General features: G+C 37.6%; 1 protein-coding gene across 1 annotated transcript in view; it reads right to left on the bottom strand.

Moving 5' to 3' along the window:
• Positions 1-20,711, bottom strand: part of LOC120517964 (caskin-2-like) — a 268,762-nt gene that overhangs the window by 131,553 nt on the left and 116,498 nt on the right. The window contains exon 10 of the mRNA XM_039740508.1: positions 15,397-15,491. Coding sequence (XP_039596442.1) covers positions 15,397-15,491 — 95 coding nt within the window. The remainder of the gene's footprint in view (positions 1-15,396; positions 15,492-20,711) is intronic.

Genomic DNA, 20,711 nt, shown 5'->3' with positions numbered 1-20,711 from the left:
ATGTAAACTAGGCATGTCCGAGACTCATTACTTAGGCTATTCTATGGGCAAGGGTTTACTTAGGCCACAATTAAGGAAAATAGAAGAAATGCTTGTTTACCCGAGACCTGAGACACAGAAACAAGTACGCTTTCTGGGACTCGCTGGTTACTACAGAAAATTCATTCCAAATTTTGCACATAGAGCTGCTCCTCTTACAGAACTTACTAGAGGCAGAAAAAAACCGACCTGTCCTGTGGACAGAAAATTGCGAACGTTCTTTCAACGATTTAAAAAAAGCATTGTCTTCTTACCCGGTTCTAAGGAACCCGGATTTCACAAAAGATTTTATCTTGCAAACAGACGCAAGTGCATTTGGTGTGGCGCAGTCCTGTCACAAATTTTTGATGGAGAAGAACATCCAATCACATATTTGAGTAGGAAATTACTTCCTAGGGAACGCAATTATTCTACAATTGAGAAAGAATGCTTGGCAATTAAGTGGGCTGTGGAAGCGCTTCGCTATTACTTGTGGGGACGAAACTTCACTTTGGTAACTGATCATGCTCCACTCCAGTGGTTGTACCGACAGAAAGATACAAACTCTCGTCTAATGAGATGGTTTCTGGGTTTACAACCTTACAGTTTCACAGTAAAGCACCGACCAGGTTCTGAACACGTCAACGCAGATGTATTATCACGACTAAATGAACCTAGTACAGAGAGTCGCTTGATTCACAGGAATGTGAATAAAGCTGAGGGGGAGGGTGTGAGCTGGAGGGCTGATCGCACCCCAAATAGAGACAGACGCCCCTGGGAAAACCACAAACCCTGAAACACTGACTACACATTGCTCCTTATCCTTGCACTATAACGCGTAATACAAGCCTCGCGCGGTACTCCGCCGACTTATAAGCCTTGCGCAGCACCTGTCAGTTTGGGAATTGATTGTTTGCTTTTATCTCTCTCTGCTCCTAGCGGAACTGTTATATCTGACTTGTCATGGAGCACGTTTAAGCTCATGTGTTTGCGGTGTCTGAATAAAAATCCTTTTTTTCTACGACCTTCTGTGTCTCTGTGCAAATCTGTGACCCAAGCGTGACAATATATATATAGTCTGCATGCGCGAGTAGGAGGCTGCGGACAGACCTTGAACCGCTTCGAAAGACGTTCGCAGGCAGGGAGTCGCAGGGTACTAACCTTTCTCCTTTGTCTTCCAGGAAAAGAGACGCTCCGCCATCATAGCCTTCCCGCAGTACGTCCACTTCCGCCCATCCTCCGCCATCTTTCCTGACGTCAGCAGTCCCATCCTCCCTCACGGTTCCTTCCCAGCATTCCTCCACTTCCGCTCCTCCCCTATAAAATGGCCGCCGACGCCTCTGAGGGCGTCGCTCATATGAACTGTTGTTTATATTTTGACCTGCTTTCTTTTTGAAAATATTGTGGATTGTCTGCAATATACGGGGCCGGAAAACCCCAAACCTTTACGCTGTTTGCTTCTATTCTTTTACAATATATATATTATATACACACACACACACACACACACACACACACACAGTGGTACTTCGGTAAACGTCTGCTTTGGAATAAGTCCAACTTAGTATACGTCCTGTTTAGAGGCAAAATATTTTGCTTGGTATGCGACCTCTGTTTGGAATATGACTCGTGTGCTAGAACAACATGTGTGGTATACCGGGCGGCACCTTCAAAAAAAAAAAGTTTTAACCTGTACAGTAATCCCTCACTATATCGCGCTTCGACTTTCGCAGCTTCACTCTATCGTGGATTTTATATGAAAGCATAACTAGATATATAACGCGGATTTTTCGCTGCTTCGCGGGTTCTGTGGACAAGGTGCCTTTTTACTTCCTGTACATGCTTCCTCAGTTGGTTTGCCCAGTTGATTTCATACAAGGGACTCTATTGGCGGATGACTGAGTAGTTAACCAATCAGAGCACACAGTTAAGTTCCTGCGTGCTGAATGCAGTGTTAACCAGGAAGTCTCGTCTCGCTCATTCAGCATCAACGTGTTTCGCTGTGTAAAGAGTTAACTTTTGTGCTCTTTTGTGTTTATCTTTGTGCATAGTCAAGCCCTTCATTATGGCTCCAAAACGATCTGCTATTGCTTCAGGGGCCATGCCCAAGTGCAAACGGAAGATGTTAATGATTGCCGAAAAGGTAAACGTTTTGGATTTGTTGAAGGCTACGATTCTTTTATTTAAAAAGTAGGAAAGGAATATAAGATCTACGGCCGCAGTGTCCTTTTAACCAGGGTGCAAAATGAGTTGAAAGTGGATGTAATAAGGCAGTAGTCTGGATGGAATCTGCTTTAGGGATTTGGATTGAAGACTGCCAGAAGTAGAACAACGGCAGTGTTTCACATTTGCCTGAAGAGGCTCCTTTGGAAGAGCTGTAACGCTCTCCTTTGTTGTGCAGTAAAATTAAACTCATTGTTATTGGACAAGTCATTTTCATTTATTTCATCTAATTGCTTTTGTATTTATGTATTTTAGTATTAAGCAGTGTTTAAATTATTTTATACAACCCCATCAATATATAATATGCCAATAACAATAGAATTTTTTTTCATGGGAACGAATTAATCATTTTCCCATTATTTCTTATGGGAAAAATTTGTTTGGTACAAATCCTGTTTGGTATAAGTCCAAGGATCTGGAACGGATTAAGGACGTATACCAAGGTACCACTGTATGTATATATATATATATATATATATATATATATATATATATATATATATATATATATATATATATATATATACTAGTAGAATACCAAGGCGCAGCGGAGAAGTAGTGTGTTAAAGAAGGTACTAAAAAGAAAAGGAAAAATTTTAAAAATAACGTAACATGATTGTTAATGTAATTGTTTTGTCATTGATATGAGTGTTGTTCTCATATCTTTCTATCTATATATATCTATCTATATATATATATATCTATATATATATATACCCGCTTGGCAGCGGAGAAGTAGTGTGTTAAAGAAGTTATGAAAAGAAAAGGAAACATTTTAAAAATAATGTAACATGATTGTCAAAGTAATTGTTTTGTGTATTTGGCGGCGGCACAAAGTTATTTTCGTCTAGCTGCATCAGAAAATGTACCACGCCTGACACGCCTCCTTTTACTGTTTTCTCACAGCTTGATTGCTGCTGTCATATATATATATACACACACACACACACACACATATACACACATATATATACATATATATACATATCTTCATATCTATATACATATCTACATATACACACATATATATATATACATACCTATCTACATCATATATACACACACATACACACAAATTATATATATGTGTGTATGTATGTATGTATGTATGTATGTATGTATGTATGTATATATATATATATATATAATGTAGATAGGGGTGTGTGTGTGTGTGTGTATATATATATGTATATATATATATATATATATATATACACATACATACATATATATACACATACATATACTTGTGTGTATAGCTTTTATATATGTGTGTGTATAGCTTTGGTCACTGAGTGCAAGGGAGAAATAATAAAATATAGTCTATAAGTTATTAAACAGTAAAACATTAACGCTTTTAAGAAGTACAGGTACATTGAGCACTACTGGAGTGGTTATGGTAAACTACATTTTAAAGACTGTGTAACACAACAGGTAAGTAACTAACAGCAGCTAAAATATATATGGATCATCTCTCGGTAGTAGATCCCTTTTGAAAGGCGCTACACGACGGCTGTGGTATAGAAATTACATTTTCTATGTGAACGCTCAAATTTGTGCCTCTGGTAATGTGCCTTACCGCATTTAAAGAAAATTAGTTTTGTGTCCTCTGCAGTGTTAAGCGAGAAAGGCTTTGGTTTGGGATAAAAGGAAAAAAGGTGTAAAGAAAGGAAAGTTGCCTTTTTCTTTTATATAGTATAGAGAGATGTGTTCGCTGACGCTATGATCGCTTTTGAGGACAGTCGCGTGGGTCTTGTGTAGACTGGTGAGACGCCCCGCCATTAATCGGCTGTGATGGCACTGTCAGTCCTCTACTCGTGTGCGTGTCTTCATAATCCTGGGTGAGAACCTCATAATCGTATACGTGCAAAAGAAAGTGTGAATCGCCTTAATATTATTTTGCCGTGGTGTAGAAAAGGGGTCCCGTGTTTGCACTTGTCTGGGCTATAGCGCAGGGGAGGATGAAAAAATTAAAAGTGCTCACTTTGACTTAAGGCAGAAGCGCAGTCAGCGCCTCAAAGGCCGGCACAGCTATGCACGCGCTGCTGCTCGACTTTTGCAGGGCAGGAGACCACAGTTTTGCAGACACGCTCATGATATCAAAAGTCTCAGCGCTCTTTGGAGGTCATTCATATATATATATATATCAAAATCCCCCGCAGCAGAGAAGTAGTGTGTTAAAGAAGTAATGAAAAGAAAAGGAAACATTTTAATAATAACGTAACATGATTGACATTGTCATGAGTGTTGCTGTCATATATATGCCTGCCTAAATAAGTCACCCTCGCTTTGCTCTTACTTTATTTACCGCTCATTTAATCACGGCTAGTGGCGGAAAAATTATAAAATGGAAGGAGGATGGCTTTACCAAAACAATTATTGATGGCTTAATCGATTATTCATAAAGCTTGAATTGGTGATCTGTTTTTCTGTGTTAACCTCATATTTTTCATACTTCTTCTCAAACTAAGGTGGTGCGAGGGTAAAATGAATCGGGATGCTGATCAAAGTAATCGTGTACCAGGAAATCATGCATTGACAAAAGCTCCCTTTGCTTGTAATGCAAAGTGTGATTAAATGCATTATTTTTAACGTTATGGAGCACATGCATCAAGCTTCTCAGCTGTGCTTGTGCTAAGAAAAGGAAAGATTTTAAAATAACGTAACACGATTGTCAATGTAACCTTTTGTAAGTAGTGCCTGGAGGATTCAGTGTGGAGAAACTCTACAGAGACAGCGTGTGTATTAACTTGTGGATTTTTCTGTGAGTATTTGGTGGCAGTCTGACGAAGTTGCTTCGGAAGACGGCGTTAGCTGCAGAGCTCAGCTCAGAGCCAAATGAGATGAATGGGAGGGGAGATGATGACGTGACTCCCCCACCCGCCTTAACTGTCAATCCCCACAAACACAGTGTCTCGAATTTGCATAAGCACACCCCTTCACCTACAATTTTAACTTAGTTATAAAGTGATCAAAACTCTCGTTTATATCCTGCGTCCTCTCATTAAACTTGTATCCCGCATTACCTGTGGGCATGTGAAACGCCAGCGGTAGCCTGTCTATGAACTTAATTTAAAGTTTAGGTTTACACCTTGCTTACTTTCCGAGGTAGCAGCAGTCATGAATATGGTAGTATATGTCACTCGCTCGCTTCTTATTGTTTCGCTGCCTTCTCAATTATATAATGCATGTTTTCTTAAGCGCTTTTTGGAGGTCTTCCTGGTTTTCTACGCACTGCGTTGACAGTCAGTTCACGTGATTACGTGAGAGGCGTGATGATGTCACACGAAACTCCGCCCCCCACGTCATTCCAGCTCAACTCCATTACAGTTAATGGAGAAAAATACCTTCCAGTTATGACCATTAGGCGTAGAATTTCGAAATGAAACCTGCCCAACTTTTGTAAGTAAGCTGTAAGGAATGAGCCTGCCAAATTTCAGCCTTCTACCTACCAACTTAAGAAAGTTGTTAATATAAAGCTACTTAGTGCTTTGTATGTTTCACCCCTTTACTTCCAATAAACCTGTGGACAAAGAAACAAGAAACAACAGTCTACAGAGTTTTGGATAAAGAAAGGTGTTCATCTGCCTGTCAAAGCACATAGTCTGTGTTGAAGGCAGGACAACTTTATCTGCCATTTTTATACAATAATAAAGTACCTGTATTTTCCTTAAAAACCTGGACTCATCTTCCTGTCTCTCGTGCAACTCTGTGACCCAAGGTTATCAATACCTGTATAAAAAACAGCGCTTCTTAAAAAAATATTTTATTTAAAAATGAGACGCTAGATGTCATTTTTTTTTAATAGAAATACAGGCATGAAAACTACACACATAAAAATGTATGTATTCCAAATGGCAATATATTATTTACCCTCTACAAGTCCAGGCACCTCACACACAGATAAACAGACTTTAGCTCAGAGAAATTTCTCTATACGACTTGAGCTGTGTCAGTTGGGGCTGGGGCTGGATGGGATAGGAGGCAGCAGGCTGCTTATGCTGATCGACACATTTACAAAGCAAAAGACGCTGATGGAGAGGCGTGAAGGAATTTAAGGTGGGCCGAGAGTTTTTATGTAGGTTTCAGGGATTCTAGTGTAAAATTTTTTTTTACATGTGTGTTCCATGTCTACAACAATCTGTGTAAATGTAGGATGAAATGCAAGGCACGAATTGTTGAATGTATAACTAAAAAAAAGAAACGTTTTTCATGTTTTAGTAATAATTGACAAAATGTAGATAAACAGACTTGAGCTCTGAGAATTATACAAGAAATAAATTATTGTTAGATAAAGCACACAATACAAAATAATCCAAAACATGTTTTTCTGTCTTAAAAATGTTGAGAAATGTAGGTGTTTTATAAATATGCAAGACACTGAAAAATTAATTGCATTGATTTCTAATAAGGGTGGACACCAGGGGCACTCTAGCTCCCCAAACCCAACACAGACATAGGGCACAAGTTTAAAACACAAAGGGTCTTTTATTGTGGGAAACTCTTCTTACAAGTGTTTCTCACTCTGCCACAAGTACAATTTAATGGCATAATTAGGTAATACTTTGTCTTCTGTCAGTCACCACCTCACAAGCTTCATCCACCCTCCACCCGACTCTGGCTGAGGGAAAGAACTCCAAGTCCCATGATACCCTGTGGGAATCTGGGGCATAACTGCAATCCATGGGGACAACCATCTAGCGTTTCAGGGAAGGCAGAGCCCTAAATCGACTTCCTTATCTCATCCTTCCATCACCTGGACATCCCGGCCGGGTAAGGACGCCTGCCGAGCATCACATGACATTGACTACTGTAATGAGATAATCACTGGCTGTTCAAATTGTTCTTTATACAGCATTCAGTAAATTCAAACTACTGCTACAAGAATTATTACAAGAACCAGAAACTTTGAAACACATAACAGTTCTTAAGACCTTTTACTGGCTCTCAGACAAGTTTAAGGCAGATTTCAAAATCCTCTTTTTAATATATAAAGCCTTAAATGGGCAAGGACCTGCTTACTTATCTGAACTTATAATTGCTTACAAACCAGAGGCACATTAAGATTTTAAGATGCCGGCCTGCTAATGATTCCAAGGTTTAACAAAATAACAGTGAGAGGCTGAGTTTTTAGTTACACGGTCCTGAATCTGTGGAATGGTCTGCATGCTACTATAAGAGGTGCCCCTTCAGTCTCAGCTTTTAAATCCAGGCTGAAGACTTACTGCTTCAGTTTAGCATACCCTGAGTAGAGATGCTGATTAGCTATGCATACTGCATCTCTGCTGTTAGCCATTAGTACTGAAATATAAGTAATCTGATGTTTATAAAATGTTGTTAACCCTCCCTTATTTTGTTTCTCTATTCAGTATCCTCGTGTAGCCCTTGGTGGTAATGCTGTACTGTCAAGTTGTCTGCTTGTCTATGGAAAAGTCACCTAAGATAAAGAAGCACTGGATTCTTCAGGTAGAACAGCTCTTTCTGGACCAGCACTGACTCAGCTGTAGAATAGCTAGTAGGAGTGATGCAACTAGTTGGCCGAGGTCTCCAGGAACTCTGACTGTGTCTGGGTTGTCTAACTCCTTTTCTACAATCTGGTCATGGATCTACAATTAACTTATGGACAGATATTATTTTCTCTTTTATCTTAATTAGTTTCTACTTTGTTTTTGATATATTTTAACTAGGGCTGGGCAAATTAATGCATTATTGTGTTAGTGCATTAATTAATTATCGCAGCAGTTATTTTATCGCACATTAACACGGTCTTTGTTGTTATAATTATTATTTTGAAAACCTCATTCTCACTAGCGATCGATAGGGATCAGTAATCTTCTTGATACAGCGCTTTTCAATACGAGAAAAAAAAAAGAAAGTTACCTCGATTCCCTGCACGTGCATAAGTAGTGAAAAGCAAACAGCTTATAAAATGGCAAGTGGAGAGATACCAAAGTGAATGCTCAAAGCAAAATAATCCGTGAATGACTTTATTAATTTATCACTGAATTAGACTCTGAATTGTCAGAATCCAATTTTGATGCAAGTGACCTTGTAGATCAAAAACGAAAGTGAGGTATCGGCATCAGCTGATCAGTCCCCAGATGATCATGGTGCCGAACACATTTGTGTAGCTGATGCACCTATGGCAACATTCACCTGGGAGGACAGACACATAAGATAATAGAAGGTACAAACCATATTGCGTCTCACTGCAAATGCCAGCACACTGTGCATTCCTGCTGGCCATTGAGCAGGAATGTGATTGCTGACTCCGCACAGCTGCTGCTGCAGACTGCAAATTGGCACCGACAGAGGCACAACAGGCAGCAACAGACATTTTACACTGATATATGTGTAAAACCATTGCTTTGTGCACTTTTCACAAAACTGAGGGCTAATATTTTTTCCAAAAAACTCGAAGAGTTGCTACTGAGCATAGACTGTTTATGCAGCTCCCTGATAAAAGAAAATGATTCCGCTGATATCTGTTCAGATAAAAAAGAAAACAGATTTGAAAATATTAACTTGCTGTTGGTCAGAAGGTGCACGTTATAATGTTGTGATTGTGGCAGAGGGTAACTTGTTTTTCTATAACAAACTAGATAAAATGTTAATGCCCCGACAGTGGCAAATACCTTTGGCTTTACATTTGATTTGATTACATTAATGCTTAAGTTGAGATTTACAAATATTTTAACTGCTACTATGTAAAGGGGATACTGCTTGTAAGAGCCAGTCTTAGAAAGTTGAAGTTTTGAGTTAAACTCATATTAATGTTTGCTTAATTTGAACAGAACATAAATTTCTTTCATATTCATAACTTATGGTATAGCAAGAGATAGAACCTTCTTACTGTAACTGAGAAACAGTGTGATAATAAGCTCAGTTGTTGTTTAGAACAGGTCCCAGTACATAGGGACTTAAGAGACTCATTTCAAGTTAGAAATGGGATAAGCATACAGTTTTCTGACAAACGTTTTGAAATGGTTCAGAAATGTTAAGTAAATAGTAACGATTTGAGAAGTAACAAGATTAAGCTTAGAACTGAACTTTTCTTAACATTTGTCCTTTTTTGCTATTTTAAATTTTTCTTTTTTTTGTGAGAACTGTTTTACTTCAAAACTTAACTAAACTTTCAAAAACGAAGATATTTTGTCTGTGGAATAATTTCTGTGCGTCAGGCTTTTGTTGAATCCCATTTTTTGAGTTGAAGTTGCTGAACTTTGGTAATTTTGGGAAAATGCAGCTACACTGCTGTTAAAAGCCACCTGATTTGTTTTAAGTGCTTGCAAACCAAATGCACACAATACACTACTTTTGAGTTCATGATTGAATTTTGCACATAATGTTATTGTTGTGATTGTCTGTGATTAAAAATTTTAATCGCTGCCCAGCACTAATTTTAACAAATTTGTATCCTTATATGTAACAGTTCTGTATTTAGTAAATGGTATTTTTTATTGTTGCATTCTGCCTTGAGTCTTGTTGTGGTGCTCTATGCCTGTACTTGGTAAGGAGCCCTATATTTCTGTGGTGGCAATGATATATGAGCCATCTACCTCTGTGAAGAGAATTACTTGTATAATGTTTTGTGTGTGTTGTATTTACTACACTCAACCTATAGGGAAGAGGTTGTCCTCTCTGAATTGCCCTTCCCAAGCTTTCTTCTTTTTTATCTCCTATAAGAGGGGCCTGCTCAAGCTTACTGAAGCATTCCTTGTGTGATTTTCTGCAAAATAGAAATAGTTGTTGTATATTATATACTTGTATTTTAACTCAACATTGTTCATAGAACTTTGTGCCTGTATTCAATGGAGGTGTTGTACAAAAGAAAAGTTGTAAATTGTCACATCTCCTTAGTAGCCAGCATATCCTGCACATGTTGCTTTAAAGGAAGATTGGCTCCCCCAAGCCATCCTCTAAAAAGTTCAGCATCCAACAGGGCTTGCATTGCACTGGCATCATTATTAAAATTTGGCTATGGATTACTAAAACTTCTCAAAATTTAGATGACAGGTAAGAACTGTTCTATCCAGTAATTTTTTTTACAGACTTCTTCCTTCTTACCAAGAAAACTCACTTACTGAATATCAGCCGCTAGTCATTTACTTAGTCACGTATCTGTTACTACAGTTGCTTGTGTCTGATCAGCGGTCCCTTTGCTAGATGCCTGTCTACATAGTACAGTACAGTCCTCTTTAAAGTCAGAGGCCCACCTATACCTAAAATAAATGCTTTCTTACTTATGAATGCATGTGCCCTAGCTTTCTACTAGTTTTAACGCTTAATTATTCAAGTGCTACATGGTGCTCTATCCAATTATTGTTTTTATGCCTTAAGCTTCTTCCTACTTAGGGCCGGTTTATACTTCACGCTCAGAACGCTTACACACCCGCATCTTAGCTGCCACATGTTCCCAGCGTTCATTTCATGCGTCCTCTGAGCAGGTCCTCAGAAATTAACGTGACGCATGCACGAGTTGCAGTACCAGCAAAAAGTTGGGGGCACAGTGTGCAAAAGGTTGGAACGTGACATCAGAGTCTATGATTACTATCTACGTTGACAGAAGGCCAATCTGAGGATTCTACAAAATCAATGTGCCAGCTTCGATGTTTGATGAATGGTTCGATGTGGTGAAGCAAAATGGCGACATACAGATGCATTTGTTGTGCTTTTATATTCAAGCGTCACATATTCCCAATCGTAATGACATGATACATTTAAAAGTCTCACATACCATCTTCTGTGCCATCTTTTTCTTTTGCAACTTCACAACAGCAACATAATGCACAGCGCTGTATTTGAGCCACAGAGAAAAAAAATTAAGGACATGGTGAAAACGTGTATTTTGTGATTAAAGTGGAAATATCGGCTTTAATCTCAAAATGTCCACTTTAACCTTGTAGTTTACTTTATTATTAAAGCAGACCGTCGTAAATTTTATCCCTGTTTTTAATCACTATGAACTTCTTGGACCTGACAGCAGCAGCAAGCAGCAATAGATCACCACATAGAACACATGAAATGTATGATATTCCAACTCTCTGCAAATTTAGAATCTTTAGATTTATACTTGATATCACTTTCATGATGAAATGCAATAAAGTATGTATGTTACATTTTACAGATAAATTGTTAATTTTGTTTAAATAACGAATACTGTTAACAATTACACACTTGGGGGTGACACGGTGGCAGAGTGGTAGCACTGCTGTCTCACAGGGAGTTACGTCACTGGTATTCCCTGCTTGGAGTTTATACTGTATGTTTTCCTGCTGGGTTTCCACACTGTGCTCCGGTTTCCTTCTAAAGACATGCAGATTTGGGGATTTGGTGCCGCTAAAATGACTCCAGTGTATGTGTGTGCTTGTATTCACCTTGAAATACCCCGTCCAGGGATTGTTTCTGCCTCGTGCCCAATGATTGGACACATCCCTGGATTGATGGATTTAATCATTAAACATCCTTTTCAGAAATATTGTTGTAAGGTGTCATCGGAATTTAATAGGTGTTCCAGGAAAATCACAACACAGAGAAGCCAAACCTGTTCTCACTGTGATAATATCTCGCACTGCCACCTGGTGGATTCCTCCAGATTTACGTAAAGTACGTGCGCAGGTATAAACAGTCAAACGCTAGCATAGCAGGAGCGCCCACTGCACCATGCGTCACATGAAGTACAACCCCAGCCTTAGAAATCACTACTACTATTACCTTTTCATTGTTACAAAGCTGGTCATTTACTTACAGACTTTCTGGTATTATCTACCACTCACTGCCTTATTGCCGCTAGTTTTGAATACAACTAACAAGACGAAGTAATAATTAACTTTTTCTAAACGCTTTTCAACTACTCAGCTATTAGCTACCTTTGTTCCTGTTTAGGCATAAGAAAGCAAAAAAAAAAAAAAAAAGGAAAAAAAAATCTCCTTAGTGGCAATCAAGGTTTTACAAGCAAAATCTGTCTTTTAATTAACTCTTACATTTCAGTAACACAAATAACCAATGCCATACACCACACACCCAGATAAACAGACTTGAGCTGGGAGAACTTCACCTGCATCGGTGGGGGATGGAATAATAGGCTGCTTACTGGTTGTGCTGATGGACACATTTGCAAAACCAAGTCACTGACGAAGAGATGCAAAGGAATTTAAGGTGGCCCAGCATTACGACTTTTTCGTAGGCTTCAGGGATTCTAGTGTTAATCAGTGTGTTCCAAATTTCCCACTCCAGTACCGCAAAATCGCCTGCCCCACATCAATACTAAGGGCACCCATTTTTTAATATACCTCCCAAAAACCTGTGCCTTGACTCTTGCCACTGCCCTTTTTGCCTCCTTGTTTGTCAGCATATACATTTGTCTTCCTTCTTCCCTGATTGGTATCATTTCTTCTTTGCCTCCTTCTTAGCCTTTATCACATTCTGCACCTCTCCCTTCCACCACCATGTCTCTTTGTCGTCTCTAGGTAGGGTCCTTCCTGTCATCCTACCCAACACCTCTTTACCTATTCTTAATACAACTTTGCTATTATTCTCCCACCATTCCTCCACACTATCAAATGACTGTACTTCACTTAAAACTCTCTACCTAAACCTGTTTCAAAGCTTTTCTCTTTTAATCTCCACCACATTATCATTGGTGCGCCTTGCTGTGGGGTTTTATTCTCCTGCCAATTCAGAGCTCCCAGTCCATCACCACCACTTCATGCTACACTGTCACACTTTTCCCCATTTATGACCTTATAATCTCTCTCTTTCAAATGAGTTCAATACATTAGAAAGTCTATTTGCAACACACAGGCAGCAAAACAAAAGTGAATCCAGTGCACCCCTTTTTGGTATGTGAGCTGATCTGACTGGAAAAAGTATAGCTATCTATCTATCTGACTTGTGAGGTGCATAGTATTATATTTAGTCCGTCACGTTGCCTGCCATTCACCAACATAACCTATGGAATATGTAAGTGATACTGCAATTTTATAAACTACAGTAGAGATAGAGAAAAATATTGGTTTTGACTTAGTATGATAATTTTAAAAATTAATGAAGTGGTTTTATGCCGAATCAGAAAAATCTGCTTGTACCACAGCATTCCTCTAGTTGTTCTCACTCCCAGAAGCACTGCAAAATTGTAGAATGCACACATGATGAAACAAACAGAATTATATAAAGTGCCACCATGGCAAATGTCTGCTTCATGTATTATTTTATGTGCCCAGCTAATTAAAATGTGTTTTTACTTTTCATTAACAAATAATGGAGCAGTTTTCTTCCCCTGTGACAATGCATCCCTTTTTAATTGAAAACATATGCTAAATGTTCACACAAGCTGTATTAGGTTATCTGCAGCTGTTGGAGGTGGGGTAAGAGGTATGTATTATCAGTTTGTACAGCTGATGGGCCATTAGTGAGAACAAAAGGATTTAGACTATGATACTTTTGTTTTTTTGTCCACAGAGAACGTTCCAACCATTACAAATCATTATTGGACATTCAGTATCATGGTAGGACAATCATATCTTTTTCAGAAGGTTGTTCACTAGGGATATTTCATTCATCCATCAGTTACATCTGTGAAGCTGGACTTTGTTTTGGACTATGTTTGCGAGTGTTAATTGTTTAGTATGTGCCATCTGGTGTGTTACTGGGAGGGATTTTCTGTAAATACTTATATAAAATCATTCATGTTCATCTTTGTTTATTTAATTAGTTATCATTGTGGTTAATTCATCTGGGTTTCTGTGTTGTGTGTTGTTTAAATTGACTTTCACTCATTGTTCATTTAGTACATTCCTTTTTGAGTTAACAATGGTGTTTAGTGTGTCTGTGAGTAAGTGTGTGTGGGAAAAGTCAAGGTTGAAAGTGCTCCTGATTTTGCCAAAGAAAGTAAATTTAGCAATCTTTGTAACAGTGTGAATCAGAATGCCACACAGCCTCTACAATCTAAATAACAAAGCAGTGTGTAAAATACAGTGGTACCTCTGGTCACGACCGTAATTCATTCCAAAACACTGGACGCGACCCGAACGTAATTTCCCCATAAGATTGTATGTAAATACAATTAATCCGTTACAGACCGTACGAACTGTATTTAAACATATATATTTTTTTAAGCACAAAAATAGTTAATTATACAATAGAATGCACAGTGTAATAAATTAACATTGAACAACACTGAGAAAACCTTGAGTTACAGAGAAAACTAACATTGTATGAGTTTGCGCTGGACCCTTAAGAACAGCTTGCTGTAAACGCTTTTTTTTCTTAAATGAGTTTTAAGCACAGGGAAAAAAAAAATTAAATGCCACTTCTCTTGCGAAACTCTTCAAACAATCCTCTACTGGCGTTAAATTCCTCACCTTCGCCACTCGAAGAAGTATTTTTTTTTCAGCATATTGCCATGAATTTTCCTGGCTTTCTCGCATATGATCGCCTTGCTTATGCTATCCCCTGCAAGTTGCTTCTCGTTTAACCACACTAGCAACAGTTTCTCCACCTCTTTCAGCACGGGAAGCCTCTGCTTGGTTAACATTGTAACTCCTTTTGCAACATCAGCTGCTTTGTTAGGCCCTGTATACGGAAACAACAGAAAATGGGAAACGGAGAATGGGAGTTCATCGGCGCATACAAACGCGTGTAGGGAAACTGAGCGTGTGGTCGGGAACAGATACAAAATTTTTGCAAACTTTTTGATCGTAACCTTATTTGTATGTGTTCGGAAACATTCGTGACCAGATGTTCTACTGTATACTGTAAGTATCGTATAGCAAAACTGCAGTAATAATAACAGCAATAATCGATTTCTTAACACCAAAGAACGCAGTTCAGATATATTAAGGACTGACCACTTAAAGAAATGTACTATATGTAGTTCCTTGTTCTTAAAGGATAAGGATAAATGCATGAACTGTAGTTTTTTTAAATTTACAGACTATGCTTCACTTTTGAACATTTCCTATTCCAAATTAATACACACCATGATTATGAAAAGTAACAGACTTGAAAAAAAATACCAAAGTTATCGGCTATACATTTAATTTGGTGGCTTCCCCACCTGTTCTGTTAGGGTGTCCAGCAGAATTTTCCAAGTCCAAGGGGTGTCACCATGGAAACATTTTGGAAATTAAGCTACAGAAAAAATACCATGCATACCATAATGATGTCACCAGCTCTAATGTTCAGTGCTGTGGGATCATGCATGTTCCATTGGTCCTTCAGTGCTCGAACTTTTAAAATACCAGATGCTTCTGTTAATGGAGTAAAAACAACAACAAAAAACATTAGTGTACAGCAGACATCAAGAAACAATGATGAATGTTCAAATTGAATTAAGGGAATAGGGCATATATTTTCTGAATTCTTTTTTGTATTACCAAAATTTCATGTGCTAGTACATTTGCAATGGAGAAGATATCACATAATACTTTTAACTGTAATATTTATATAGAAGTTCCTATTTAATGAAAAGTTGTTTGTCAAAGACTTTTAATCTATCTAGATATTCTGGTACCTTTCAATCAATCAATCAATCAATCAATCAACATTTATTTATATAGCACATTTTCATACAAAAAAATGTAGCTCAAAGTGCTTTACAAAATGAACCTTTCTATCTTTGCATAACAAAGTGTGTTAGATAGGCTATACCAGGGGTTGCCAACTCCGGTCCTGGAGGAGCACCATGGCTGCAGGTTTTCATTCTAACCCTTTTCTTAATGAGTGATCTGTTTTGCTCCTAATTAACTTCTTTTGAATTAATTTTAATTGACTTGCTCTTGAAGACTCAGATCCCTCAATTGTTTATTTTTCGTTAATTAGCAGTCAAACAATAATTAGATACAAAATGAGTCAAAACATGACCAGCAAACTGTGTCCATCATACAATATCTGAAAATAAAGAAAGATTAAGGTCTCAGGAATGTTGATCTGCTCAGGTCCCCAAAACATTTTAACAGTGCTCTTAGAAAAGAGAAAATCAACAATTTTGGAAAATGTTGAGCAGAAACAAGCCACGAAATTGATGAGTTGGTATAATTAATGACAAGAATTTGCACCTCATTTAGCAGCTGGTTAGAGTGAAATTGGTTGGAGTTTGAGGCCCTCACTTAGTTGGTCTTCTGTTGGCTCCCTCACTTCACATTTCATTTCTGTTTGGGTGCCATTTAAAGAAAGAAATGAAGCAATTCAAAGGAACGATGAAGAAATTAAATTAAAACGAATTCACAAGAAATTAATTAGCAGCACAAACCGGGCACGTTAAAAAAAGGATAGAATGAAAACCTGCAGTCATGTTGGTCCTCCAGGACCGGACTTGGTGACCCCTGGGCTATACTAGTCTTTCTCAAATGTTTTTGGTGTTTTGACCTACTTTTACCACGTGTTAGTGTCCACTAAGGGTATGGGAGGGGGGTGGTGTTTCCCCCTTGGAAAATCGAGTGCAGTCATCAGAATTGGTGGATCGAGTGCAATCTTTGGCTGTGATCCAATGGTTTAAAACACTGGGCTATACTATTCTCTCAGTGTTGAATGGTGTGTAACTTTGAGTTTTATAGTTATGCTATACAAATTAAATTATTCTAGCCTTCCTAAAACTCAAGCACTCCTATATTTCATTGGTCCTGTCATCTTTAACTGGGCTGTTCACATGGTAGGGCTCCTTGTTGTAATAAAGGATGTTCACTGGAATCACTGCAGTGGTGAGCTCAGCTATTATTTAAAAGCAAATTCCTCAACAGTGCTTGATGCCATGAAAAAACCCAGTATATTTGCACTTTTTCACCAAGACTGTTTTGTGTCCTTTGTGCTGCTGGATTTTCTTTGAGTGTGCTTGGACCGGTCTGTTGCTTAATCTGGGTCCAGACCATAGTCACAGAATCTAACTCATCATCTTACAGTCTTGGTGATTCATTAAGATGGACTTGGGATTCACCAGGGAATAAGAATGATGTGGAATGCCATTTTGGGGATTCTCTAAAACAAAACAGGAATAAACTAGTGAATAGTCACTATGAATTCTGCTTTGGGCTAACAAAAATTAAAGAAACAAAAAAAAAAAAAAATCTTACAAAATTAGAATATCATGAAAAAGATGATTTGTTTTCAGAATTTATTTCAAAAAGGTAAAGAGTAAATATTTCAACCCTTTTTTTGTTTTAATGATGATTATAGCTGATAGCTAATGAAAATAAATCCAGTACCTTAAAATATAATGTTATCTCATTTTGAGTTTGAGTAAATTGCTACTCATACAGTATAAATATAGTGTATAACTCGGTCTAGGTTAGTACACGCAACCAAAATCATGGGGAAGACGGCTGACTTGTCCAGAAGACGATCATTGACAACATCCATAAGGAGGGTAAGCCACAGAAGGTCAATGCTGAGAGGACTGTCAAGAAAAGTCGATTCAATTAGGAGAGCTTCACATGGAGTGAACCGAGGCTGGTGTCAGTATATCAATAGCCAGCACACACAGATGTCTTCAGGAAAAGGACTATAACTGTTGCATTCCTAATTTGGAGCCCCTCCTGAATCACAGACAACATCAGAAGCGTCCTGCCTGAGCTCAGGGGAAAAAGGAAGTGGAAATTTGCTCAGTGGTCTACAGTACTCTTTTCAGATGAAAGTAAATTTTGCATTTGATTTGGAAACCAAGATCCTAGAGTCTGGAGGAAGAGTGGAGAGGCACAGAATCCAACATGTCATCTGCTGGTGTTGGTCCACTGTATTTTATCAAGTCGAAAATCAATGTAGCCATCTACCAGAAGATTTTAGAGCATATTGCGTATCCAGCTGCTGGCAACCTTTATGGAAATGGCCATTTCCTTTTCCAACAGGACTTCGCATCTGCCCACAGTGTCAAAACTAGTACCAAATGCTTTAATGAATGTGCTTGACCAACTAGGCAACTTGCCTGAAACGAACCCCATAAAGAATCTATGAGGAAGATGAGACACACCAACCCAAAACAGAGAAGAGCTGAAGGCCATTATCAAAGCAACCTTTGGCTTCAATAATACCACAGCAGTGCTGCAAGTTGATCACCTCCATGGCATGCTGCATTGATGCTGTAAATTCATGGAAAAAGAACCCCAACCAATTATTAACTGTATAAATGAACATACTTATCAGAATGTTGGATATTTTTGTATTGTGAATCCTTTCTAGATTGGATGGAGGTAATGTTTTAAACGTTTAAGATACTGTATTTTTGATGATCTGCCCTAATCATCAACATTAAAACAAAAAAAAGGCTTGAAATATTTCACTTTACATGTAAAGAACATAGCATATAGGAAAGTTTACCTTTTTGAAATAAATTACAAAATCTAATGAACTTTTTCACAAAATTTAAATTTTTTGAGATGCATCAGTATTGTGTACACAAAGTTAAAAATCTCTTTAGTTTAACTTAATACAGCACTGAATTAATTTGGGGAAAAGAATACATTACCATTGAATTTGGCTATAAAATGTATATTTGTTACAATAAAAATGTCTCCAGATTTGGTTTAAAAACATGAGGAATGCCTTCATTTAAAGTACTAGCCATACTTTTTGGGTAGGTATTCTTTTGATAATTATAAAGCGCAAAAGAGACAAATTCTCTCAAAACAAATATGCTGCAAGTTGTGATGTGTGTGTCAGGTTTAAAGTTCATGCTGTGACGCTTTTGGGAAGTACAGGTGTTCTTGTGAAGACTTAAGTATATGCACTATGTGTACTGGGATATTGCTTAATATTATTAGTTATGTGCATTAGTCAGCTAATTAAATGTAATTAAAGTATTTATGAATAACATATCAATATTTTTAAGTAGTAAAATATGTAATTTGAAAAGTTTCACAAAATAAATTCCAGAGCAGGTAAATTTTCATGTGATCCTTTCTAAATAAGTCATTAAATAAATGGCAAAATGTTTACCATTTTTAGATTAGAAAGAATCTGACTGAGAAACACGGTGGCATAGTGGTAAACACTTGCTGCCTCACATCCCCGGTGCTCCCCCACATGGAGTTTGCATGCTCTCCCCATGTCCATGTGGGTGTCTTCCTGCAGATTAGGTGAACTGTATATTACAAACAATGAAAAGAATGTGTTTACCAACACAAATGTAAATGCTTTATAAGTGCTTTATCTACCCTTTATGGCAAATGCATGGATGACAACAGAGATTAGCCAGGGTTTTCCTAACTTTAAGATATTTATTAGTTTTTATTTAGCTTTTGATTTTTTTTATTTAGTTTTTCACCATTTTCCAATTTTAGTTTTTCATTCTTTTTAAGTTTTTATTTAGTTTTCATTTTAGTTTTTGTCTATTTTACTTACCAAAATTTCCATAGACACAGTTTTGCAAGTCTAAAAGAACAGTTATTTTTATAGTTGTGAACACTGTATATTATTCTTGCTGTACATGTCAACAATACACACAATTTTAGTACTGAATTTTCTTATTATAATGTGACTATTCAAGGTTTCAAGTTTAATTAAAAACTACAAAAATCAAATAACAGGTGTGCTCTGATGTAATTTGTTACTTTAACCTGCTGTAAGTTTAGTTATTTAGTTTCAAAAATGATGCATTGTCATTTTTATCTCTGCACACATATACTCTTATTTTAGATTTATTTTTTTATATTTCCTGATGCTTAATATATGTCATCTACCATTCCCATGCCATACTTTGGTTGTTTTTTTGAAAAACTGCTTAAGTCATAAGTTGATCTGTGTTAATAATAGTAACAGAAATAAAGAGTAAGGTTTGTCCATCTATAGTGCATTTCTACAAGCATATTATTTATAGAAAATAATGAATATCTGGTAAAGCAACATCTCAAATCATTTAGCTAATTATTAACCTGCAATGGATGTAATTTAGCAACAATACATGGAGAAATTAAACATGTTGGCAATTGAGAGTGCTTGTTGCCACACTTCTGATATTCTGCTGTAAAACAAAATCTGTAATTATGCATACCCAGTCCACACACCCATGGGGGAACATACAAACTCCATACAGACTCTGATCAGGCTATCAATCAAACCTGACCTCATGTTGCTGTGCAACAGGAACACTGCACTATCCACGTTAAAACATCAGTGGTGTATGGTGGTGTGTCAGTGCTTGTGGGGTATGTTAATGTGCTTGTGGGGTATGTTAATGTGCGCATCTGTGATGGGTACGATCACAGCAGAAAAATTTGTAAAACTTTTGGAGCAACATATGCTGCCACCAAATGCCATCTTCTCCAAGGGTATCCCTGCATTTTCAGCAGAACAATGCTAAACTAAATTCTGCCTGAATATCAAGTGCAAGGCTGTGTAAACAGACAGTGTGGGTACTACATTGGCCGGCCTGCCTTCCTAACCTGTCTCCAATTATGAATGCATGGTGCATCATGAAGTGAAAAATATGACAATGAAGGCTATGTGCAACTGAATGGTGGACTAAGAGTTCCAGATATGGC

This window comes from Polypterus senegalus, chromosome 17 (assembly GCF_016835505.1).
Source record: "Polypterus senegalus isolate Bchr_013 chromosome 17, ASM1683550v1, whole genome shotgun sequence".
In the NCBI taxonomy this organism is placed as follows: Eukaryota; Metazoa; Chordata; class Cladistia; order Polypteriformes; family Polypteridae; genus Polypterus; species Polypterus senegalus.
Note: the sequence above shows the minus strand (reverse complement) of the source record. Positions and strands in the feature narration are given on the sequence as shown.